Raw genomic sequence first — 24,666 nt, 5'->3', positions numbered from 1 at the left:
AGGGAATTCCAAGCAGAGAGAATAGGGTGTGCAAAGACCCAAGCGCCAGAGTGAGAGACGTGATGTGTTGGAGTAGATTTTCTTTGTTTTTTCTTTTTGTTGGCTGCACATGGGGCATTCGGAAGATCCTGGGACAGGGATGGAACCTGCATCAAAGCAGCAATCTGAGCTGCTGCAGTGACAATGCTGGATCCTTAAACCCTTGTGCCACAAGGGAACTCCCAAGATTCTCAAACCTCATTTTGGAACATGGCGTGAGGAGTCAGTGAGAGAGCAGCAACAAGGGTGATGCAGGGAGGGCCCAAGCAGGAGAGGAGGAGTTTAGACCAGGACCGTGAAGAGGAATAGACTGGAAAAGAGGAATTCAAGTGACAGAATGCAGAAGACTTGGGGACTGGGATCCAGGAGTGATCAGAAATGGCAGAAATCTAAGGAGACACCAAGGTCTGCAACCTGGGTGACTGGAGGGGATAGCAGTGCCAACCCTAAGACGGGGAGACAGAAAAGAGACAGAATTTGGAGTTAGATGTCAATTTTATTGCAGGAATGGTTGAGTGTGAGATGCTCCTGAGACATTCTGGTGAGAAATCTGGGAGGTGACTGAATAAATGGGTTGAGGAAGATCTGTGATTCAGACAGGGTGGCATCAGCAGGGTGAGATCAGGAAGAGATTTGGGGTTTGCTAGCGGATCACTGGGGGCATTTCAAAGATCAATAAAATTTTGGTGGGTGTTGGAAGACCGAATGAGGTTTTTTTTTGTTTGTTTTTTGTTTTTTGTAGGGCTGCACTCTCAGCATATGGAGCTTCCCAGGCTAGAGGTCAAATCGGAGCTGTAGCCACTGGCCTAAGCCACAGCCACAGCAATGCTGGATCCAAGCCGCGTCTGCGACCTACAGCACAGCTCAAGGCAACGCTGGATCCTTAACCCACTGAGCGAGGCCAGAGATCAGAACTACGTCCTCATGGATGCTAGTCAGATTCGTTTCCGCTGAACCACGACGCGAACTCCGCCAATGAGATACTTGAAGATAGTGAAGTCATGGAGTTATGTAGGATGTTGGTGGGAAATGTGGAAATATTTGGTGTTAGTATTAATCAGCAGTGGGTTCGATGAAGTCAAGTCCTTGGCATTTTATGGAGACAATGGAGATCAAAAGGATTTTGGGGATCACCAAAGAAGGGGGGGAATGGTTGGAGACGCTGACATATCGCGGACTTTAAGTTGTCAGTGGGAAACACTGGAGGTCCAGAGGATGTATGTTGGGAGTCTTCAGGAGACACTAGGGTCTTCTGGAGTCATTTGCGACGTAATGGGAAGGCCAGGGTATGGACGAGGTTTTCTTTACGGGGGTCCTCGGGTTACTAGGCAAACGTTTCCCATGGCGCCGTTGCTAGGGGGTAGAGTTCTTTTATTAGCCACGCCCCCTTTCCTGTGGGCTCCGCCCCTGCAGCCAACCACCATCGGGTCGCAGGCACAAAGGCCCCGCCCAACCTTTAGCCCCGCCCCCAGCCCAGGATTGTTACCAGAGTAACGGCTGGGTTCGACCCGCCTCCCTATCTTGTTGCCAATCCAAGAGGCGTTGCCCGGGCGACGACCCCACCTCTTCCGGTGTGGACTGGCAACTTCCGGCAGGGGGCCCGGCAGCGGGCGGCGGTCTGGCTGCTGCGGGGTCTGGACGCCGGTGGTGGTGGGGGGGACGCCCAAGATGGCGGCGGGCGGCACGGAGGGTAGCTCAGGCCCCGGCGCCGTCATGGGGGATTGTGCGGAGATCAAGTCGCAGTTCCGAACCCGTGAGGGCTTCTACAAACTGCTCCCGGGCGACGGCGCCTCTCGCAGGTCGGGTCCGGCTTCCGTCCAGACCCCGGCGCCGCCTCAGCCGCCGCAGCCCCCGCCCGGCCCTGCCTCAGGCTCCGGCCCTGGCGCCACGGGCTCCGCCCCGTCCCCTCCGCCCTCAGGCCCCGGGCCCGGGCCCGCGTTGCCTGCGGTGCGCCTCAGCCTCGTGCGCCTCGGGGAGCCAGACGGGGTCGGGGAGCCGCCGGCCACGCCCGCCGGGCTGGGCGCTGGAGGAGACCGTGTCTGCTTCAATTTGGGCCGCGAGCTCTATTTCTACCCGGGCTGCTGTCGCCGCGGGAGCCAACGGGTGAGCGGCCTGTAATGGGGGGCTCTGGGTGCTGGCGAGAGAATGGGGATCCCTGAGGTGATTTAGAAGTCATAGAAGTGTCCCTGGATGATAGGGGACGCTGAGATAGATATTGTAGGAGGAAGGGGTTCTTGAAGGTAATGCCGGATTCTAAAAGGCGATGGGAGGTTCCCTGGGTGCTGCCCATTCTGATGGGAATGGCCGTCAGGTGATGGGAAACCTTGAGATCATGTGAGATCCCTAGGTAATGAATGCGTGGGGGTTCTGGGATGGTGACTATTCTGGAGGCATGGGGAATCTGAGATGGGGTCCTTGAGGGTTCTGGCCGGCGGGTATTTGCAATTGATGGGAAATTCTGAGATAATGCAGGCTCAGAAGTGATGGAGAACTGAGGGGTACTGCAGTCTAGGGGGTCTTGGGGAGCCCAGAGATGAGGAAGGCTCTGGAAATAATGGGGGGCTCAGAGGTAATAGGGATCCTGAAAGTGAATGGGGTCCTTGAGAAAATTGGGGTCTTGGAAGTAATGAAGGTGCTGGAGCTGACGGGAGCTCTGGAATTGATGAGAGCCCAGAGGGAACATCCCCAGGTGCGATGGATGTCTCTCAAGTGATACAGGTCCCAGAGGACATGAGACCCTTGGAGTTTATGGCAGTGCCCAGAAATGATGGGGATCCTGAGAGCCCAGAGATGGTCTAGACACCTAAAATTTGGGGGACCATGAGGCTTAATGGGTCCCTGAACTGTGATGAGGATCCTGAGATTTAGAAACTTCAAAGTGAAGAGAGTCCTGGGACATTGTGCTTTAGAGTGCTGGTGATTGGGTGATCCAGAGCTTTGGGGGGCTTGGTATGTTGTGCTACAACCCAGGGGAGTTGCTGCAGTTACTGGGGGGATTAGAAAGGAATTGGAGCTCAAGGACTATGGGGACCCTGAACTTGATACTGTGGTCAAGGGTGTCCCTGAAGTTGGGGAAGGGTCCAACTTTGGGGAGGAGGTACTGTGGTCATGCAGGGGGGCCTTCCTGCCTGGGTGTTTCCTCTGTTTGTGATTTGGGTCCTCCTTCCTGTCTGTGGTTTCCCCTTCCCACACCACTCACCCATCCACCTACCCACTTCCCTCAGGGATTTGACACTGCTTCCTCTTAGTGGTTTAACCCCAACCTCAACACCCTCTTCCTTCCTCTCAGTGGTAGAAGCCATTAACTTGTTTTCTCCCACCACTCAAGTCCATTGACCTCAACAAGCCAATTGACAAGCGGATCTATAAGGGCACTCAGCCCACCTGCCACGACTTCAACCAGTTCACTGCTGCCACAGAGACCATCTCCCTGCTGGTGGGATTCTCAGCCGGTCAGGTGCAGTACCTGGATCTCATCAAGAAAGACACCAGCAAGCTCTTCAATGAGGAGGTGATTTGGGGCCAGAACTCCAGGGCCTAGAAGTGCTCCCCCTTCTCACCCATCCACCCACCCACACACTGTTTGCCCTGAGACTGTAGCTGCCTGAGGAGCAATGGAGGCCTGAGCAGGGCAGGATGAGGGAGAGATGGGGGGGTGGAGCGATAGATTTGTAGGATGGGGTGACAGCAGCTGCTATGATAACAGCTACTAAAGACGGCTGCACCTCCTATACCCAGGCCCTGTGCTGTGTTAGCCCTATGCTGAACGCATTGGTCCTGGAGGTTTCATCAACCAATGGGTGAGGGATCATGATGCCCATTTTGCAGATTAGAGAACTGAGGCTAGTCACTGATTGGAACTTGTTTGAAGCCAGAGCCCTTGCTCTTCATATTCTGGGACTGTGGGCATTGGATTCCAATCATTGCCATGCCATTTACTCACTGTGCGGCTTTGGGAAGGTGACTTCCTCCTTTTCCTCTTCTGCAAAATGGGATTCCCATCCCTACCTCACAGGACTGTGTAAAATCATCATGGAGGTTGCTCTGTCCTGGTGGACCTGGCACAAGGGAGGTGCCAGCGAAAGCCCTTATCCGTGCCCAGAACTATGCTTGTCCCCTCTCTCTCAGTTCAGAGAAGGCATTCCAAAGGTACAGAATGCATGAATGGCAGAGGAGAGTGAGTGGGTTAAAAATACACTGGCTCATCCAGTCACAAAATACTCATTGAGTATTCATTCTTTGGCAGGCTTTGTTCTAAGCACAGGGAATATTACATCTCGGGGAACAAAACAGAGGGCCCTGCCTTTGTGGAGCTTCCGTCTAGCTGGGGGAGACAGGTGGTTATCGAGTAGCTAAGCACGCTGTGTGTTAGAGTGCCCTGGAGACTTCCCAGCAGGGAAGGTGAATGGGGAGTGTGCTTGAGCTTTAAATAGGGTGGTGAGGAAAGGTCATCCTGGAAGACACTGGCTCCCAGAGGGCTCGAGGGCTTGCTTCCCCCCAGGATCCTGCCAGAGAAAGGCTGCCGTGGTGTTCCCAGTGGGAGAGTGTGGGGTGCTGACTGACGTTTTAACAGCATCTCTCTGACAACTGCGTAGACACCGGGCAGTGGTGGACTGGAGGCCAGTTAGGCTGTTGCAGGCTTGATAAGGGCTGAGACCAGGGTGCCTGGAGTTGGGGGTGGAGGGTCCGAAGAGGTCGGATTCTGGGTGTATTTTGGTCAAGCCCACAGGATTTCCTGCAGGACTGGAAGTGAGTTGTGTGGAAAAAAAAGCAAAGATGGGTGGCCGACAGGAATGGGGTGGTCATTCACGCGTCCAGGAGCTGCTTTCCAGGTGCCTCCGGCGTGCACAGCTCTGTGCTCTGAGCCATGTAGACAAAGATCCCTTCCTTGGGGAAGTGGATGCTCTGTGACTCGATTTCTTGCCTCAAGCATGCTGTGGTAAAGAGGGTGCAGGGGGTTAGGCGGAGAACAGTTCTCTGGAAGGCAGGGCTAGTCTGCCCAAGAAGGGATGTGGAGGCTCCCGGCGCAGCCTTCCTCCCAGGGCTTCCCCATGTCCCGGTGTCTGCCCGCTTCCCTCAGTCCCTTCGCTGGCCACCTGGGGTGACCTTCCCCAGGGAAGCGGGCTGGGGAGGAGGGGAGCCAGGGACGATTGCCTTCTCCCAACCCCCACCGTCTCCCCCGACAGCGGCTGATCGACAAGACCAAGGTGACATATCTGAAGTGGCTGCCCGAGTCAGAGAGCCTCTTCCTGGCGTCGCACGCCAGCGGCCACCTGTACCTGTACAACGTCAGCCACCCCTGCGCCTCGGCCCCGCCGCAGTACAGCCTGCTGAAGCAGGGCGAGGGCTTCGCCGTCTACGCCGCCAAGAGCAAGGCGCCGCGCAACCCCCTGGCCAAGTGGGTGGTGGGCGAGGGGCCCCTCAACGAGTTTGCCTTCTCGCCCGACGGCCGGCACCTGGCCTGTGTCAGCCAGGACGGCTGCCTGCGCGTCTTCCACTTCGACTCCATGCTCCTGCGTGGGCTCATGAAGAGCTACTTTGGGGGCCTGCTCTGTGTGTGCTGGAGCCCCGACGGGCGCTATGTCGTGACAGGTGGTGAAGACGACCTGGTCACCGTGTGGTCCTTCACCGAGGGCCGCGTGGTGGCGCGAGGCCATGGCCACAAGTCCTGGGTCAACGCGGTGGCCTTCGACCCCTACACCACGCGGGCCGAGGAGGCCGCGACGGCCGGGGGCGACGGGGAGCGGAGCGGCGAGGAGGAGGAGGAGCCCGAGGCCGCCGGCCCGGGCGGGGGCGCCCCCCTGTCCCCGCTGCCCAAGGCCGGCTCCATCACCTACCGCTTCGGCTCGGCCGGCCAGGACACGCAGTTCTGCCTGTGGGACCTCACCGAAGACGTGCTCTACCCCCACCCTCCCCTGGCGCGCACCCGCACCCTCCCCGGCACGCCTGGCACCACACCGCCTGCCGCCAGCGGCTCGCGGGCTGGCGAGCCGGGCCCCGGCCCCCTGCCCCGCTCGCTGTCCCGGTCCAACAGCCTCCCACACCCGGCGGGCAGCGGCAAGGCGGGCGGCCCGGGCGCGGCGGCCGAGCCGGGCACGCCCTTCAGCATCGGCCGCTTTGCCACGCTCACGCTGCAGGAGCGGCGGGACCGCGGGGCGGAGAAAGAGCACAAGCGCTACCACAGCCTGGGCAACATCAGCCGGGGCGGCGGCGGCGGCGGTGGCAGCGGCGGCGGCGGGGACAAGCCCAGCGGCCCCACCCCCCGCAGCCGGCTGGACCCGGCCAAGGTGCTGGGCACGGCCTTGTGTCCTCGCATCCACGAGGTGCCGCTGCTCGAGCCGCTGGTGTGCAAGAAGATCGCCCAGGAGCGGCTCACGGTCCTCCTCTTCCTGGAGGACTGCATCATCACTGCCTGCCAGGAGGGCCTCATCTGCACCTGGGCCCGGCCGGGCAAGGCGGTGAGTCACCCCCGCCGACCCGGGACCCAGGCAGAGGCGGACGCCGGCGGAGGGGTCTGTTGGCGTGGCAGCCTCCAGCCCTGTGGGGTGAGGGAAACTTGAGTGTCCCAGAACCAGACGTCTCAGAGTACCTTCTAGAATGCTTGGCAAGCCACGGTCAGCAGAGAGTGGATCCGGTGTAAGGGACTCCTGGGAGTGTTGGAGACCATGGCCAGCTACTGGCAGGGCTGCCTGTGGGCCCAGCCTGGCTGGCTCTTAGCGGAATGGTGACATTTTTTTTTTTAATACTGTGGGTCAAGCTCTGTGGGCAGGATTGCACCTGTGGGTCTGGCTTCCAGACCGAGTCTCAGCCTCTTGGGATCCGAGTCCACTGCTGGAGGCATGAGCTGTGGAATTCAGCCTCAGGGCCCAGACTGGCACTTCTGCTCCTTCTATGGCCTTGAGCACGTCGCCACCTCTTTATGACCTTTGTCACTTCTTTGGGAAACTTGAAGATGGGTAGTGGGCGGATGTGCCCACCTTCTGGGGTGGCTGTGGGGTTCAAAAAGGTCCCATTAGGTAAGGTATGGACCTCACGCCTTTTGACTTTGGAGCTGTGGTCTCAGATATCGCCTCAGGGTTTGGGCTCAGGGGCCCAGGATGCCAGATCCGAGGGCTGTGCCTTGGTTCCCTGGAAGAGTAGTTTCGGGATTGTAGGCTCCTGAATCCCTAGAACTTAAAGCACAGTCTCCAAGGCAGGGCCTTTGGCATTTGGGGAATGTGGTAAATCCTGAAAGTGACCCCTGTGTCTCCCTAGTTCACAGACGAGGAGACGGAGGCCCAGACAGGGGAAGGAAGTTGGCCCAGGTCACCCAGCAAGTCAGTGGTAGAGGTAGGACTGTCCCTAAGTTCTCCCCCCCCCCAGAATCTCAGCGCCCCCCCAGTCAGAAAAGGACCTCCGTTCCCCCCTCTCCTCCCTGCCTCCCCCTCTCCCCCATCCTCTCTGCTCAGGATCACCCAAAGGCTTTAATTATTGTATAAAAGTGCCGCCTGCTGGCACTGAGATGTAAGTTCCCAGGCCTAGAGCAGCAGCCTCTGTCTGGGGGGTTCTGGGGTGGACTGAAGGGCAAGGCCAGGGTGGCAGCTCCCTCCCCTGGGGACCGTCGAGAGCCCGGCCCATGTGGTCTCTAACTCCCCATCTCCCCTCTCATCTCCCCCAGGGCATCTCTTCCCAACCAGGCAACTCCCCCAGCGGCACAGTGGTGTGAAGCCGTGGATGTCGGGGAGGCGCTTACCCCACGCCCCCAGCCTCCTAGCCGTAACCCTCCCCGCTGACCTCATGGATCAACGTGTTAACAAGACTAACCATGACGGATGGACTGCTCCAGTCCCCCACCCTGCACAAATATCAGGGGCAAAGGGTCCCTCAGCCTGGCCCAGACACTGGGGGGGATGTAGTGACCCATGTGGCCTCAGCCATGTCCCCACCCACTGCCAAGTACAATGACCCCTTCCTCTGAAACATCAGTGTTAGCCTCATCCCTGTCCCCAGCATGTGACTGGTCACTCCTGGGAGAGAAGCTCCCCTTCCACGAGAGCCCCAGCTCTGCAGTGTGCCCCTCGGTCCGTGGGCAGGGCAGGGGGTGGCCTACTCCTCCCCTGGCCCCCGCCCCTGCTGTTGTTTGTGCTTTTGAAGAGTGTTAAATTATGGAAGCCCCTTGGGGGCACCCCCTTCCCCAGGACCTCTTATTTATACTAAAGTTCCCTGTTTTCACAGCGTCTCTGTTCCCTTCTGCAGAGGCGCGGAGGAAGTGTGTGTGTGCTTTCGCCGCAGTTCTAGAATCAACCCACTGTATCCAGAGGAAGAGCCTAGGCCCGGCCCCTCCTCCCCCCACCCCCTTTTGATGGCAGGAAACACTGAAGGCCAGAGGAGGGACACGCACCAGGCACCCGGCTGGTCCATTTGTCCCTCGCCACCCCCAGACAAGGCCCTTTGGATAGAGACAGGCGTCCCTGCTCCCCGTCCCCCCTTCAAAGTCGTCCTTAGCTTTAAAAGTTGGTGCCAAGTGTGCGAATGAGATAGCACGGGGGCCTACCCAGACAGGGTCCTTCAGACAGCTCCCGCGGTGCCCAGAGTGAGCACGGCAGGCACCAGCCTTGGCCAAGCCCAGGTCTCCAGGGCCAGCCAGAGACCATGGTTCCCTTCGGGAAAACTGTCCACTCTGGAAGGGACAATGAAAATCCCTCCTGGCTGGCTCTCCGGAGCCTCAGGGACTGGTGTCTCCCCGCTCTGCCCTCCACCCCCCGAAATGTTTCTGTTTCTAATCCTAGCCTGGGCAGGAATGTAGCTGTGCGGCCAGAGTCCAAGGAGCTATTTTGGGGGCTCCTTTGCCTCCCCCAGGCTTTGGCCAGTTGATCACCCCTGGTCCTGTCTCCTGAGGGCCTCCCTTCCCGATTCTCTCACCACCCCTTCCCCACCTCCTGCCAAAAAAAAGTCAGCGTAAAGCAGAGGGCCTGAGGGCTAAATTTAAACTGTCCCAAAGTCTGAATCCCTGGCTGAGTCACCCGCAAAGCTGCCCTGGCCTCCCGCCCCCCTTCCCGGGCCTCAACCCTTTTTCTTCCCTCCCAACTCCAGAGCTTGGGAAGGGGTGTCACCAGATCACTCTGAGCCTCAATTGGTCCCCTCTGGGAAATGGGAGGGCTCATCCTTGGCATCTGTATGGTGTTCCACTGTGCTCCGCCTTTTCTGGGGGAGGGGAGTTTGAGGCTTGAGATTCTCTAACCCCCCCCATCTGACACTGAAGCATTCCGAGGGGCCTGGAAGGAGGGAGTTGGGGGGGCCTGGCTTGTGAGGGGTTAAGGCTGGGAGGCTAGAGGGGGCCGGACCAAGGGGTGGGGAGAAGGGGAGGAGGCCTTAGCAGCCAGCAGAGAGAAGTGGCCAGAGAGGCCCAGGGGACAGCCAGGGACAGGCAGACATGCGGCCAGGGCCCCAGGGCCTGGACGGGGCCTTCCAGGCCCCATGACAGGAGGACCTTGAGCCCCCCACCCGGGGAGGGGGCCATGGTGCTGCCTGCCCGTCATGTCAGCCGAGGTGCGGCTGAGGCGGCTTCAGCAGCTGGTGCTGGACCCCGGCTTCCTGGGGCTGGAGCCCCTGCTCGACCTTCTCCTGGGTGTCCACCAGGAGTTGGGCGCCTCCGACCTGGCCCAGGAGAAGTATGTGGCCGACTTCTTGCAGTGGGGTGAGTGCCTACCTTTGTGGGAACCCCACGTTGAGGGCGGGAGGCAGGGCAGAGGGAGAAGGCGGGTCTGGGTGCAGGGGCTGATTTTGGATGCGGGATGGGCATGGGGAAAGCCTCCCACTGAGGGGCCCAGCATCTGGGCCTGGGTCTTGGGGTGGCACATTTCTCCCCAGTGCCACCCTGGCCGGGCAGAGTGGGGTCACCAGAGGGCAGGCAGCCATGACTCAGAACCATGAGTTGGGAGCCATGGTAGGCTGGACTGGGCACAGCCTCTCCTGGTCCCCCAGCACCCCCTCCTTGAGCCGAGGCCTAGGGACAGATGGGGAACCCTGTTTCCTAGGACTCCCCACCACCACCAAAATAGGCTCTATAGCCCTCCACCCTGGTTTCCCTGAGCGTAGGGGCAAGCAGAGGGGACAGCGCGGGGCAGCTGCCAGGGGTGTGGCCAGCCGGCAGGTGTTCGGCGCCAGCCTCTCCAGCTGTTCCAACAGGTGCCCAGGCCCTGGGAGGGTGCGGTGACTCAGGCAGGCCCTGGGGTGGGGGGCGGGGAACCAGCTCTGCAGACAGGCACCACCCAGCACCTCCTCCACCCCCTGGTTGGAGGAGGAACAATTTAGGGTTCTTCTGGGTGGGCCCACCTTCTCTGTAGCTTCCGTGCTGCCCCCTCTACCCAAGAGTCCCTTCTGGCCAAGTCTCCTCCTGGAGATAGGTCCACAGGGAAGTTGCTGCAGCCTCAGCCTCCTACCTTGTCTCCCCCCACCCCCTCCTGGGCCAGGACTCAGGCTCACCCGGGTTTCTCTCCCTCCACTGGCCTGTCCCTCAGTGGCTTGCTCTTGGTCCTTGGGCACTGTGTCCCTGTCTCGTTTCTCCACCTTGGCCCGCTCCCTCTTTTCTTGGGTCCATCTCTTTCTGCCCAAGGCCCTGCTCCTCTTCCTCTTCCCATTTTGCAGATGGGAAGGTGGAGGCCAAGGGCGAGACCACTAGGCCTCTGGCAGAACCTTCTCCCCACACACCCCAGCCCTTAGTAACTCTCTCAGCCCCCCTTCTGCGGAGGATGGAGTTGGACTGGCAGGACAACCCGAGACCTGAGGTGGGGGCTAGAGTCTAGCTCTCCTGTAAGGAGCACTCCTTTTGTGGCCCGAGCAGCGTCCTGCGGCCCCTCCCCTGCCAGGCCGCCTGGGCGGGGGAGGGGGCCTGGGTTCCCGCTGCCTTAAAAGGGCTCAATGTCTTGGCGCTCTCCTCCCTCCCCCATCCCGGGCCCTGGCTGCTGCCGCCCTGCTGGCCCACTCTCCTCGAACCCCCAACCCTCTCCGTAACCCACTGTCTCTTCCCTCGGTCCTGCTTGTACCCTTTGCTCCCTCCCTCCTTCCTCTGCAGCTCCCTGCTTCTCCCACCCACAGGAGTCCAGGCCTCCCTCTCCCCCTGCCCATCTCCTACCTCCACCCTGCTTCCCCCTCCCAGACCACCCTCTGTAACATCGCTCACCTAGGACCTTGGCAGAGGACTTCACTGTCTGGGCTTTGGTTCCCCCGCTGTAGGTAGGGGTGATAGGAAAGCCTCCCGCTGCGGTCGAAAGCGCAGAGGTAACACTTGACCACTCCTGCAGCCCTGGAGCCGGGACTCCCATTCCTTCTCCCTGCCCCGGTCTCACTCAGGGTTTCCCAAAGTGTGGTCCAAGAGCCACCTGCATCTGAGCTTGGAGGTGCTGGATTAAACTGCATGCTCTGGGCCACAGTCCAGGACAGACCGAGTGAGAGACCTGGGGGGTGGGCCGGGTCACCAGCAGTAGGGGCTTGAAGCCCAGGAAACTGGGCCTCATTTCTGCTCTGTCCTTCAGGACCTTCCTTTGGTGGATTTATCTCACCCTTCCATCCTACGCCCCCAAGAACCCCAGAAAGGGGTTCCCAGGCATCCCACCTCTCTCTGTTTGCGGGCAGTTCTGGGTTCCGCAGACCTCGTGTAACGTTTATGTGGAGACCTTAGGAGGCACATAGTCCAAAGGGGAGGGGCAGCGAGGGGAGACTCGGGGACAGAGGGTGGGGCTGGCTCCTGCCTCCAGGGTCAGTCCCTATTATTCTCGGTTCTCATCTCCTGCTGCCCCCCAGTGGATCCCATTGCGGCGAGGCTTAAGGAAGCCCGACTGCAGAGGGATGACTTCGAGATTCTGAAGGTGATCGGACGCGGGGCGTTCAGCGAGGTGAGCCTGGAGCCACCGCTCGGTGGGGTTGGAGACCTGACTCTTCCTGCAGTGGGCGGGACGGAGGACTTCGGGGCGGGGCCTTAGAAATTGATGAATGACTGAGTTTAGAACCTAAGGTGGGGCTTGGGGCCAGTGGGCGTGGCGCGACGAGTTGGGCGGGGCCAAGCCTGTCCGTGTCCCGGGGCGTCTGATCTACCAGCCCGGCGGTTCCCCCGCCCCCCGGCCCCCCTGCCCTGTTTGGCCCCCAGGTAGCGGTGGTGAAGATGAAGCAGACGGGCCAGGTGTACGCCATGAAGATCATGAATAAGTGGGACATGCTGAAGAGAGGCGAGGTGAGGGCCGTGCCGCTGAGAATCTTTCCTCCCCTCGGGCTCCACCTCCCGCTCCAGCTCCTCTGGGTGCTCCGCAGGTGTCGTGCTTCCGCGAAGAGAGGGATGTGTTGGTGAACGGGGACCAGCGCTGGATCACGCAGCTGCATTTCGCCTTCCAGGACGAGAACTACCTGGTGAGCCTCCCGCCTGAGGCTGTCAGTTACCGAGGCGGCGGCAGGGAGAGGAAGTTCTAGGACTGGGACCCTGCTTCAAAATGCGTGTTTGTGTGTGTGGGAGGAAATGGCCTTCCTTTCCCGGGATCGGAGAGGTGCCTTACCTCCGTTTTCCCAGGCCGATTCCCGGGCACTGCCTGGAATGAGACAGTCTCAAGTCTATGTGGGGACCTCTGGGCAGGGGTAACTGGATTCCACACTCTGCACATCGGGAGGCCTCTCGGTTCTTTTTCCGACTCTCTGGGGGGAGTGAATCTCTGTCCAGTGACATCCTGGGAAAGTGAGGGTTGGAGGGGCGTGTCTCTGGGAGATCTCTTGGGGCTGGGACTGCGTGCGGGGTCTCTGCCCAGGGATGAGGTGCGTCTGGGAGTCTTTGTTCCGGGCTATCAGCGATCGATCGGCAGCCAGGCGGGGTACCGACCGCTCATGACGCGCCCCCTCCCAGTACCTGGTCATGGAGTACTACGTGGGCGGGGACCTGCTAACGCTGCTGAGCAAGTTTGGGGAGCGGATCCCGGCCGAGATGGCACGCTTCTACCTGGCCGAGATTGTCATGGCCATAGACTCGGTACACCGGCTGGGCTACGTGCACAGGTGGGCTCTGCAGGGGCTGAAGGGGGCGAGGTTGGAGAGTGTGGTCCTTGGGAGGGTGGGGCCCTGGGGTGCAGCCTAGAGAGGTGGAGCCTGCTAAGACGTCACGAGAGAGGCTCACTTCAACCCCTTCCCTCCGCGCAGGGACATCAAACCAGACAACATACTGCTGGACCGCTGCGGTCACATCCGCTTGGCGGACTTCGGCTCCTGCCTCAAGTTGCGGGCAGATGGAACGGTGAGCGGTAGTGAGCCGTGCGCGGGTCGTGGGCAGCTCCGGCTACAACTGGGGGGTAGTGTCGGGAGCGACACAGCAGGTGCAGGGTGTAGAGGCAGGGCTGAGGGCGCTGGCAGAGCAAGGGTGAGGGGCAGGACTAGATTTGGAGAAGAAGGGAGGAGGTGACCCAGACCTACCCCCGCCTGTGGCTCGGGGTTAGAACAGGCAGAAGGCGATCCTGAGCTCCAGCGTCCTGGTTGGGAGACGGCGGCGGACCCGGAGCTGGGAGGGGCGGGGCCAAGCCCAACCCTGTCCTGCTGGCTCAGGTGCGGTCCCTGGTGGCGGTGGGCACCCCGGACTACTTGTCTCCCGAGATCCTGCAGGCCGTGGGCGGCGGGCCGGGGACTGGCAGCTACGGGCCCGAGTGTGACTGGTGGGCGCTGGGCGTGTTCGCCTATGAAATGTTCTACGGGCAGACGCCCTTCTACGCCGACTCCACGGCTGAGACCTATGGCAAGATCGTGCACTACAAGGTGAGCAGAGCCCGGAACCCCAGTCTCTCCACACATGCGCCCAGGTAACAGCCCTTCTTTCCCTCTCCCTCTGAGCAGGAGCACCTGTCTCTACCGCTGGCAGATGCAGGGGTCCCTGAGGAGGCTCGCGACCTCATCCAGCAGCTGCTGTGTCCGCGGGAGATGCGCCTGGGCCGGAATGGAGCAGGCGATTTCCAGAAGCATCCTTTCTTTTTTGGCCTTGACTGGGACAGCCTCCGAGACAGCGTGCCTCCCTTTACACCAGATTTTGACGGTGCCACGGACACGTGCAACTTTGATGTGGTGGAAGACGGGCTCACTGCCATGGTGAGCGGGGGCGGGGTAGGTACCTTCGACCCCTGCTCCAAAGAGGGTACCTCCTCATTCCTCCGCCATAACACTGAAGTTCCTCCTGGGGTCCTGAAATCATTCCTTCCCCAGAACATCTGCTCTGTGTCGGCCCAGTGCTGGGGACCCAGCGGTGACCTAGACTCACAGTCCAGTGGGGGACACAGACTTGTCTTCAGACAATGATGCCCCAGAGAGACCAGGGCTGAGATGGTGGGGTGCAGGGGATGGGGCCTCCTGACTCAGCATGAAAGATTCCGGAGGACTTCCTGGAAGAGGGGACTATCTGAGCTGAGACCTGGAAGGATGAGAGGTGAGAGGCAGGAAAACACCATTGAGGAATCTCCCTTCCTAGGCCATCTCTCAGCCCTGGTACCAACTAGCCCATGCTGGCTCAGCCTGAGTGCCCTTGTGCTGCGCCTTTGGGGACACCTGGACCAGGCCAGCCGTGATCCCTGCTCTCATCTACTTACAGTCTGGAGAAGGTTATAGTTATACTGCGGCGAGGGCTCTGAGGGAAGCAGCAGAACATAATAAAAGAAAATGACATAGGATCCACTTTAGATGGACCCCAAGCTGGGGTGGGTTGTGGTGGGTGGAGCACTTAAACCAAGGGCTGCCAAGGGGCACCCCTGACAGCCACCGGTCACCTCCCATCTGTGCTTCTCTTGTGTAGGAGACGCTGTCAGATATTGGGGAAGGCATGCCCCTGGGGGTCCACCTGCCTTTCGTGGGCTACTCCTACTCCTGCATGGCCCTCAGGTAAGTGCTGCCCCGGTACAGCCTGAGAGGAGGGGATGGGGCATCTGCCTCCAGAGGCCCTGAGAGGTCTCTTGGGGTTGTCGTATCTTGGCCCATTGGCACCCAGAAGAATGGCAGCGTCCGTTTTGGAACCTTATTTTTTTGGGACTAAGAACTTTTAGGAGCAGAGTTATTAAGACCTTAAATTCTCAGACCATAAGTGTTTTGAAATTTTCGGAGTTCCCATTGTAGCTCCGTGGTAACGAACTCAACTAGTATCCCTGAGGATGAGGGTTCAACCCCTGGCCTCGCTCAGTGGGTTAAGGATCCGGCACTGCCATGAGCTGTGGTGTAGGTCACAGATGTGGCTCGGAACTGGCGTTGCTGTGGCTGTGATGTAGGCCGGCAGCTGCGGCTCTGATTGCACCCCTAGCCTGGGAACGTCCATGTGCTGCAGGTGTGGCCCTAAAAAAAAAGAAAAGTATTTTGAAATTTTAGATTCAGTTGTAAAACCTCAGAGTCACAGGCTCGGCCTTCCAGAATCTTCCAACCTTCCGCTTTTAGATTTCTATTATATAGTAACGACCTCTATGTCTTAGAAAATAGTAAGTTTAGAATTTTTAACTCAATCTTAACACAAACTCATTGAATTTATTCACTTAATCACAGTCTTTTTATTTTTATTTTATTATGTTTTTATCTTTTTGCCATTGCTTGGGCCGCTCCCGCGGCATATGGAGGTTCCCAGGCTAGGGGTCGAATCAGAGCTGTAGCCGCTGGCCTACACCACAGCCACAGCCACACGGGATCCGAGCTGAGTCTGCAACCTACACCACAGCTCCCGACAGTGCGGGATCCTTAACCCACTGAGCGAGGCCAGGGATCGAACCCGCAACCTCATGGTTCCTAGTCGGATTCGTTAACCACTGCGCCACGACGGGAACTCCATCCCCTCGCTTCTTGAGGCCCTAAGGAGAGGGGCCTGCAGAGGCCACATGGAGATGGAAGAGATGAGCAGATCTAGAACATGGGTGTCCTGACCCCAGCCAGCTGCCAAGGGCCTGAGGTCATGCAAGGCACATGCCTTTTCCTGACAAGAGGAGGCCCTGTCCCACCAGCCTGGCATTTGTTCACTCGGCCTCTCCGCCTCCTCAAACCACAGGGACTTCGGGTCTGGTTGCCCCACGTGCACAGGCTAGGGAGTCCTGGTTCTACACCCAGGGGACCAGCAGCCTCTAGGTGAGGCCACTCTTCCTCCCCTTGCCCTCTCCTCAGGGATGAGGAGATCCTGGGCTCCACGCCCATGGAACTGGAGGTCGAGCCGTTGCCTGAGCCATTGCAAGAGCCCAGCCTGGAACCCACAGTGCCTGGATCAGAGGAAACAGTGAGTCTTTGGAGGAGACAGTCAGTGAGGGACGAATCTGAGAGACAGGGGCAGGCCTTCAGGGATGGCATGTGCCATGGAGGGCTCAGCTCTCTGGAAGCCTACAGAAAGCGATGGAAAACACAGGAGAGACAAGGTCACATCAGTCACTCATGATCCCCACAGAGACGTTAGAAGAGGTCATTGAGCGAGTGTGGAGGGGACTCTGTGGGGAGGGAAGCCCTGGAGGAGGAGGTGGAGGAGGCAGAGCAGCCATTGGTCGGCAAAGAGGGCCTCAGGGGTGAGTGAGGGCCCTGTGGTAGGGCCAGCTGGTTTGCTCTTAACCGTGAAAGGGTGGTGGTGAGCCTGAACTGTTCCAGAAGCAGGGAGGGGAGGCTGAAGGGGCAGCAGAAACACACGACACAGGGCCTTCTGGTGCGGGTGGCCTTCGCTCAGGGCACTGAGAGGCTGGAGAAATTTTGAGCAGGGGAGGGCCATGGTCAGGTTGGTGAGTGTTGTAGGAACCGCCCTTTAGTTCTGGGGTGGAAGGTGGATGGGAGGGAACCAGATGAAAGGCTGGAGACAGGGCTGGGCTGGGGTTAGGGAAGGAGAGGGCTCAGATCGCTGCAGGAGCTGTGGGAATTCTAGAAAGCTCTAGGAGTTGCAGGAATAGAGGTCAAGGGAGCACCCCCCCCCCCCAGGTCTGGAATCTATGCCCAAGTCTCCAGTGCTCCTGGGGCCACAGGCAGCCCTAAGCTTGCTTCCCATACCCAGGCTGAAGTGGCAGTTCCGGAGGCCATTCTGGAGCCTGTGGCAGAGGCCGAGGTGACGCTTCGGGAGCTCCAAGAGGCCTTGGAGGAGGAGGTGCTTAGCCGGCAGAGCTTGAGCCAGGAGCTAGAGGCCATCCGTTTGGCCAACCAGAACTTCGCCAGGTCGGGGTCGGGGCCGGGACAGTCACTACATTTAGCGGCCTCTCTCGCTGGAATCCCGAAGGGCTCACGGTCCTTACCTACCTGCAGTCAACTCCAGGAGGCCCAGGCCCGGAACCGAGACCTGGAGGCGCACGTTCGGCAGCTGCAGGAGCGGATGGAGTTGCTTCAGGCCGAGGGAGCCGCAGGCGAGTCCCTCATCCGCCCCCTTTCCTGAGGGCGTCGGGGGGAGGTGGGCCCGCGGCGCGTGTGGACACCTGGGGGAGGCGAGGGGCCCAGGCTGGGGCACGCCGCGCCACCGCCCCTTCACGCGCCCTACGCCTCTCTCTTCTCCTTCCAGCTGTCACGGGGCTCCCCAGTCCCCGGGCCATGGATCCACCTTCCCATGTAAGACCCCTCTTTTTCCCCTGCGTCAAGCCTCCTGTCCCCTGTGCAGACCCTGTCCCCATCTCCCTGTACCCCCGCCCGGATTTAGGGCTCACTCCTTCCTTTTTGAGGTTCCAGTCGGCAGACACCCTCCTTTCAGCCCCACATCTACCAGATATCCCTAGTTCAGGCCTCTCTCCAAATCCCAGCCGGGATCTCCCGAGAAGCCCTCCCCGACCTCCACTCCCCTCGCTGTCTCTCGCCCCCCGCTGAGGGCGGCCGGGCCGAGCTGAGCTCGGATCGGGTCACCTGTCCCTTCTCTCTCCAGCTAGATGGCCCCCCGGCCGTGGCTCTGGGCCAGTGCCCGCTGGTGGGGCCAGGCCCCATGCACCGCCGCCACCTGCTGCTCCCTGCCAGGGTACGTCCGGCTGCTCACGCCTGCCCGCTCGCCGCGCCCCAGCCTAGCTCCACGTACCCAAAGCCGCTTGTGCTTAGCTAAGCCTCTGCGGGGCTGGGCCTGCCGCGGGGCGTCGGGGTCTGGGGGGCGGGAAGGCTCGGGCAGCCAATCAAAGCAGGTCTTTACCAAGCAGCCAATGATGAGTTCGGACAAGACTTAGGCTTGCGAGCCGACCAACCACAGCTGTCCGCACTGGGAGGAAGGGCAGGGGGCAGGGGGGGTTTCGGCCCCTCTTACGAGCATGGGCGGGGCAAGTCCCAGGAGCCAATCAGAGTCCCGTATCGCGGTGCTGATCCCGCCCTCTCCCCGCAGGTCCCTAGGCCTGGCCTACGGGAGGCGCGTTCCTTGCTCCTGTTCGCCGCTGCTCTGGCTGGTGCCACCGCCCTGGGCTGCACTGGGTTGGTGGCCTGCGCCGGCCATCTCGCCGCAGTCTGACCCCGCCCGGGAGCCACCTTCGCCGCCTGAACCGTAGAACCCGAGCCCGTCCTCCGCTCCGGCTCTGCTGGAGGGTTGGGTGACCCGGGTACCGCCCAGAAGCCACTCCCACCGCCTCCGGTTCACAGCACTCCGAGCGTGGGTCTCCGCCCCAGCTCTAGCCCTGTGATCCGGGCCCGCCCCCTGGCGGCCGGGGAGGGAGGAGTGGGGGCCGCGGCTCAAGCGAGACTTGTAGCCGGGAAAGCTGCTGCCGCTGAGGGGATCGCGGACCTCTCTCTTCCTCCGGCCTGGCTGAGGCCCCCCGACGGGGGTGGGCAAACTGCGACCTAGAGAAGGCAGCAGGGCCAGGGTTCAAGCATCTATTTTTCACCTTCCAGGCACCCCCACCCACATCGGCTCGCAAACCACAAATCCTCTGTGTGTATGAGGCCCTGCCCTCCCAGGAAAGCTCTCTACGCGGCGAACGTCTAGCGCGAGCTCCGCCTGCTTTCTGGAGAACCTTTTGCTTTCGACAGCCCCGCTTTTTCGGGGACTTTCGTGCCTTCCTCCTCACGTGCGTTGCTCTCGGAGCCACAGCCGGCTCCGCCCGCCTCGGCAGTTTGGGTATTTATTGACCTGTCCTCCAACCAGCTGACAGGCTCCAGGATCCCGGCACCCTAATCCACGTTTTGGATGCACTGAGACCCCGACATTCCTCGGTATTTATTGTCTTTCCCCACCTAGGACCCCACCCCCGATCCTCGCAAATAAAAGGCCCTTTCGTCTGCCCAGAATGCTCGAACTTCGTGCCGGCTCTGTTTGCAAGGAGGGCAGGAGGCTACTCAGTGGGCCAATCCGGCCAGGCGAGTGGAGGCGGCCAATGGCCTGGCAGGAAGCTAGCGGGAGACGAAGCGGACGAATCAGGGGTGGGGGTAGGGATGAGGGTGTGGCTTCGACCTCCGGCCAATAGAAGAAGAGGAGCGGGCCACTCGAAGGCACCGCCCCTTGTCCAGCTGTGGCCCAGCTGTGCCACTAGACCGCCGCGAAGAAGGGGGCTGGGCGGGCGGCGCGCGCGGCCATCCTCCTGCCACTGCGCCTGCGCGGGCCACGCGCATCCGTTCCAGGGACCTAAGCTCAAGAAAAGTTGCTGCAAACTTTCTAGCCCGTTTTCCCCGCCCCTTCTCCCAGCCAGACCCGCCCCCCTGCGGAGCCGGGAATTCCGAGGGGCGGAGCGCGGGCCGAGATGAGGAGTAAGGGGGGCCTTCGGAGGACCCTGGAGACGGAGGCATGCAGAAGCTCAGTCTCAGGGCGGAGGTGGCTTCGCGCCCTTAGCCCTCCCGGACGGCCCGTTACCTTCTCCGTTGTCCCGATGGGGAAACTGAGGCCCTGAGCCAGAGGCACACGCGGGGGGAGGCAAATAGCGCGGCGGGAGGCGGAGGGAAAACAAAGGGAGAATCACGGACAGTCGGGAAAGGGGACGGGCACACACACAGTCACAGGGACAGAGACCCTAGTAGGGAGCTGGACCTGGCATCGGTGGCGGGGGGGAGACGCGAGGTCGGCGGGAGAAGATCGGGAAGCGCGAAGGGGGGTGCGGGGAGAGGGGACGGACGGGGGGAGGGGGCTGGGGAAAGCCCGAGGGAGGAGGAGAAGGAGGGAGGAACTTCCCAAAGTTGCAAAACATGGCTACCTTGCCTTCGGAGCCGAGCGCGGGGCCGGCGGCTGGGGGGGAGGCGGTGGCGGCGGCGGCGGCGGCCGAAGAGGAGGAGGAGGAAGCGCGCCAGCTCCTGCAGACTTTGCAGGCGGCCGAGGGTGAGGCGGCGGCGGCGGCCGGGGCCGGGGCGGGCGAAGCGACGGTGAAAGCGGAGGACCCTGGATCCCCGGGCGTCCCCGGGTCTCCCCGCGAGGCCGCTGCCGAGCCGCCCACAGGCCTCCGCTTCTCGCCGGAGCAGGTGGCGTGCGTGTGCGAGGCGCTGCTACAGGCGGGCCACGCCGGCCGCTTGAGCCGCTTCCTGGGCGCACTGCCCCCGGCGGAGCGCCTACGTGGCAGCGATCCGGTGCTGCGCGCTCGGGCCCTTGTGGCCTTCCAGCGGGGCGAGTACGCTGAGCTCTACCGGCTGCTCGAGAGCCGCCCCTTCCCCGCCGCCCACCACGCCTTCCTGCAGGACCTCTACCTGCGCGCGCGCTACCACGAGGCCGAGCGGGCCCGCGGCCGCGCGCTGGGCGCGGTGGACAAGTACCGTCTGCGCAAGAAATTCCCGCTGCCCAAGACCATCTGGGACGGCGAGGAGACCGTCTACTGCTTCAAGGAGCGCTCCCGCGCCGCGCTCAAGGCCTGCTACCGCGGCAACCGCTACCCCACGCCGGACGAGAAGCGCCGCCTGGCCACGCTCACCGGCCTCTCGCTCACGCAGGTCAGCAACTGGTTCAAGAACCGACGCCAGCGCGACCGGACCGGGGGCGGCGGCGGCGCGCCGGGCAAGAGGTGAGGGGACCCGGGCCGCGCCAGTCCTCCTTTCCTGGGGACGTGGCATCCACCAGTCCCCTTCCCCTTTGCCCGCTGTCTGAACTCCTCAGACACTCCCTGCACACACCCTCAGGCGCCCGCCCAGCGCGGGGAATCTGTGCAGATGCAACGGGCACGCGCCCCGGCCCTCGCTCCGACACCGGTGCTCCTGCTGCGGAGGCTGGGAGACCACCTCCCTCTGCTCCGCTCTAGGCTCCGTCCCAGATCCCATGTGTCCGCGGCTAGACTCGGGGGAGGCAGCGAGAAAACCCGCGGCTGCTGGAAAGGAGGAGGGGCCTTTGCCGACCCTACCGGGCACAGGGGCCTGTTCGGGTCCCTAAGCTGCCAGGCGCTCCCTAACCATTGCTCGGCCTCACCTCCCGCCCCCCACCCCCCTCAGGGCCCAAACGGCGTGGTCGGTCGTCTGTCTTTGTTGTGAAACGTGAACCTTCCCCAGCTCCGGTTTCCCTGTAACCCTAGCTCTTCCCCTCCCACCCTGCGCGCCGGCCGCTCACTCCTCCAGCGCCCCGGGGGGAGGGCACCGGGAGCTGGGCCGGCCACTACCTCCTTGCTCTCGCCGAAGCCACTTGGCTGCTTTCAGGCCACCCCGGGGAATTTCAGGCAGCCTGGGTGCTCAGTCTCTGGGGCCCTGCCAGGGGGAGGAGGGCCAGCCTGAGCCCTAGGCAGTGGTTTCAATGCCAGGCTGGCAGAGGCGCCGTCCCAGGGGTCCCTGGGTGGCCTCAGAGAGGTTTCATGACCCCCTGAAGTGGTCCACAAAACTGGGGCTGGGGAAAGGTGCGGGGGCCGTGGTGGGCGTGTGCTCCGGCAGAGCAGTTTGCCGGCAGGCCAGCAGGTAACAGTGCGCTGGGCCACAGCTCACAATCCTTTCTCCCGCCAGCGAGTCAGATGGGAACCCCGCTACTGAGGACGAGTCCAGCCGGAGTCCCGAGGACCTGGAGAGGGGGGTGGCTCCAGGGGCTGCTGAGCCTCCCGCCCAGGGCTCCATATTCCTGGCCGGGGCTGCCCCTCCCGCGCCGTGTCCCGCCTCCTCCTCCATCCTGGTGAACGGGAGCTTCCTGGCCGCCGGCAGCTCTCCAGCAGTGCTCCTTAATGGGAGCCCCGTCATCATCAACAGCCTGGCCCTGGGCGAGGCCTCCAGCCTGGGCCCCCTGCTGCTCACCGGGGGCGGGGGCGCCCCTGCACCGCAGCCCAGCCCCCAGGGGGCCAGCGAGGGCAAGACCTCCCTGGTCCTGGACCCTCAGACTGGGGAGGTTCGACTGGAGGAGGCTCAGCCTGAAGCCCCTGAGACCAAGGGAGCCCAGGCGGCTGCTTCAGGGCCGCCTGGAGAAGAGGTCCCAGGACCTCTGCCCCAAGTGGTGCCTGGGCCCCCACCGGCCGCCACCTTTCCTCTGCCCCCAGGACCAGTGACTTCCGTGGCCGCTCCACAAGTGGTGCCACTTTCCCCGCCCCCTGGCTACCCCGCGGGCCTGGGCCCCACCTCCCCCCTGTTGAACCTGCCCCAGGTGGTGCCCACCTCACAGGTGGTGACCCTGCCCCAGGCTGTGGGGCCGTTGCAGCTGTTGGCAGCTGGGCCAGGCAGCCCTGTGAAGGTGGCTGCTGCCGCAGGCCCTGCCAACGTGCACCTGATAAACTCCGGGGTGGGCGTGACTGCGCTGCAGCTGCCTTCAGCCACTGCCCCAGGTACCCCCTTGCGGTGGCTGGGTGGGGGGTGCAGGGGTGCAGGAGTTACTGTGGAGGGATGGTGCTGTGGGGGGGGGGGCTTTCGGGGCGGGGGTGAGAGTGGGGAGCTCGTCCCTGGTGGGTCCCCGACCCTCTTGTGCCAGGTAGTACCGTGAGGCTCAAGTCACAGACTTGGCCTCACCCCGAAGGGGCTTCTTTGGCCTCTGGCTGGTCTCCCTGCCTGCCGTCCAGCTGCTTAGCCTTCACCTCTGCGCCTGGCCCATCTCCTCTCCCCACAGGAAACTTCCTGCTGGCCAACCCAGTGTCCGGCAGCCCCATCGTGACAGGTGTGGCCGTGCAGCAGGGCAAGATCATCCTCACCGCCACCTTCCCCACCAGCATGCTGGTCTCCCAGGTCCTGCCGCCTGCCCCCAGCCTGGCCCTGCCCCTGAAACCAGACACGGCCATCTCGGTGCCCGAAGGAGCCCTCCCGGTGGCCCCCAGCCCCGCTCTCCCGGAGGCCCACGCCTTGGGCACCCTTTCTGCGCAGCAGCCATCACAGCCGCCGCCCGCCGCCACCGCCACCAGCCTGCCCTTCGCCCCAGACCCATCCAGCCTCCTGCCAGGTTTCTCGGCGCCCCCGCCCGAGGGGCTCCTGCTGTCGCCCGCGGCCGTGCCCATCTGGCCAGCCGGGTTGGAACTGAGCACAGCCACCGAGGGGCTACTAGAGGCAGAGAAGGGGCTGGGGACACAGGCCCCCCACACGGTGCTGAGGCTGCCGGACCCTGACCCCGAGGGGCTGCTCCTGGGGGCCACGGCGGCGGGCGAGGTTGATGGGCTGGAAGCGGAGACCAAGGTGCTGACTCAGCTCCAGTCGGTGCCCGTGGAGGAGCCCTTGGAACTGTGACCCGCCGGGCCCGTGGTCTCCCCTGATAATGGTGCTGACGGGATCCAGGACGGCCCGGGAGCCTCTCCCAGACACGTCGGCCGCTGTCTGCAGATTCCACACACACTACACCCGCCCCCGTGGCTGCGCAACCGCTCCACGGCCTGGAGGGCCACTCCTGTCCAGGAGCAGCATCTGGCCCTCTCCCTGCTCTGCCCCCTGACTGACAGGGGGACATAGGGGGTCCTGACTCAGGGGCTCTGCCCCCTCGACCTGGTACTAGCTGTGAGCAGCTGAAAGCGGCTGGCTTTCCAACACCCTCGAGCCCTCTCCCTATCACTCCCTAAAACACTATTAATAGCTCCACTGCCACCCAGTGTTCCCAGAACTGCTTGGAATCTGAGGGTGGAGGCCGGGCAGAGACTGACAGACCCTCGCAGGCAGGCCCTTCCTGCCGACCAGGGATGCAGGTGTGGGGGGCGTCTGCTGGCTCCTCTCAGACTGGCGCCCTCACTGTCACGTCCAGCCCCAGACCAAAGATTCCCCCCGCCCCGGGGCAGCCCTGATCCCGTGTCTAGTTTATATCCTAAATCTTTATTTTTCTAGGACATGTTATGCCTCCATTTCAATTAAAATAAAGTTAACGGACAGCTAGGAACTCTTGGGTGTGGGTTACCTTACAATGACTTGCCCTGAGCTGCAAAAAGCCCACCTTGAGTTTCTGGCTTTCTGGTCGCTGTTCCCCAAGGGGGCGGCTGTTGGAGGCTAGGTTTTCGGTTTCCAGTGAGGGTTCTTTCAAAATGCAGAACCTGGGGCCACAGATCCTGCGTGGAAGGAGCCCCTGGGAGGCCTGAGGAAGCAGGGGGACCAGGGGAGCCCGCCTTTGTGGCTTGCTGGTAACAAAGCTTCCACTTTATTTTTGTTGAAAATAATAAATATAACCAGAACAGGACGGGGAGCAGAGTGAGGGGAGCGTGATCAAGGGTGGAACCACTGGATTCTGGTGGATTCTGGGCCAAAGGAAGGGCAGGGGGACACCTGCCTCCCCGCATTTCATTCATTCAGCTCCTTCCTCCCGACCGCCCGCTGGGGTAGAAAGGGGCCGTGAGAGGCCTGTGGGCCTGGGGCAGGCATGGTACGGGCAGCCTGGTTCCAGGCAAACGCACAAAGCCGCGG

At 61.9% G+C, this 24,666-nt stretch overlaps 3 protein-coding genes and 2 long non-coding RNA genes across 10 annotated transcripts; 3 read left to right on the top strand and 2 right to left on the bottom strand.

Moving 5' to 3' along the window:
- Positions 1–1,562: 1,562 nt before the first annotated feature.
- DMWD (DM1 locus, WD repeat containing) lies at positions 1,563–8,250 on the top strand. 2 transcript variants are annotated; one of them, XM_047789638.1, is made up of 5 exons: positions 1,566–2,142; positions 3,368–3,550; positions 5,226–6,497; positions 7,294–7,368; positions 7,697–8,250. In XM_047789638.1, the coding sequence occupies exons 1-5, from the start codon at positions 1,708–1,710 to the stop codon at positions 7,742–7,744; spliced, it is 2,013 nt and encodes a 670-aa protein (XP_047645594.1). In that variant the 5' UTR covers positions 1,566–1,707; the 3' UTR covers positions 7,745–8,250. The 2 variants fall into 2 exon arrangements, with proteins under 2 accessions (XP_047645595.1, XP_047645594.1); XM_047789639.1 differs by lacking the exon at positions 7,294–7,368 and having other exon boundaries at positions 1,563–2,142.
- On the bottom strand, positions 4,245–11,826 carry LOC125132428 (uncharacterized). The gene is made up of 2 exons (XR_007136244.1): positions 11,201–11,826; positions 4,245–4,973 (listed from the first exon to the last, which is right to left on the bottom strand). It is a non-coding gene; the product is annotated as an uncharacterized LOC125132428 (long non-coding RNA).
- Positions 9,399–19,212, top strand: DMPK (DM1 protein kinase). Of its 5 annotated transcripts, none has more exons than XM_047789642.1 (15): positions 9,399–9,715; positions 11,821–11,912; positions 12,164–12,247; positions 12,325–12,420; positions 12,905–13,053; positions 13,195–13,288; positions 13,594–13,800; positions 13,879–14,127; positions 14,825–14,910; positions 16,165–16,273; positions 17,027–17,184; positions 17,272–17,369; positions 17,522–17,568; positions 17,880–17,965; positions 18,317–19,212. In XM_047789642.1, exons 1-15 carry the CDS (start codon positions 9,556–9,558, stop codon positions 18,474–18,476), a joined length of 1,875 nt encoding a protein of 624 aa, XP_047645598.1. In that variant the 5' UTR covers positions 9,399–9,555; the 3' UTR covers positions 18,477–19,212. The 5 variants fall into 5 exon arrangements, with proteins under 5 accessions (XP_047645598.1, XP_047645600.1, XP_047645597.1 ...); XM_047789644.1 differs by having other exon boundaries at positions 17,876–17,965; XM_047789641.1 differs by having other exon boundaries at positions 13,879–14,142.
- Positions 19,123–20,236, bottom strand: LOC125132427 (uncharacterized). The gene is made up of 2 exons (XR_007136243.1): positions 20,109–20,236; positions 19,123–19,804 (listed from the first exon to the last, which is right to left on the bottom strand). It is a non-coding gene; the product is annotated as an uncharacterized LOC125132427 (long non-coding RNA).
- SIX5 (SIX homeobox 5) lies at positions 20,048–24,442 on the top strand. Its single transcript, XM_047789637.1, has 3 exons — positions 20,048–20,903; positions 21,823–22,625; positions 22,904–24,442. Exons 1-3 carry the CDS (start codon positions 20,101–20,103, stop codon positions 23,509–23,511), a joined length of 2,214 nt encoding a protein of 737 aa, XP_047645593.1. The 5' UTR covers positions 20,048–20,100; the 3' UTR covers positions 23,512–24,442.
- The last annotated feature ends 224 nt before the right edge of the window (positions 24,443–24,666 follow it).

The sequence above is a fragment of the Phacochoerus africanus genome, chromosome 8 (genome assembly GCF_016906955.1).
Source record: "Phacochoerus africanus isolate WHEZ1 chromosome 8, ROS_Pafr_v1, whole genome shotgun sequence".
NCBI lineage: Eukaryota > Metazoa > Chordata > Mammalia > Artiodactyla > Suidae > Phacochoerus > Phacochoerus africanus.
The sequence above is the reverse complement of the archived record's forward strand: the minus strand, read 5'-3'. Positions and strand labels throughout refer to the sequence as shown.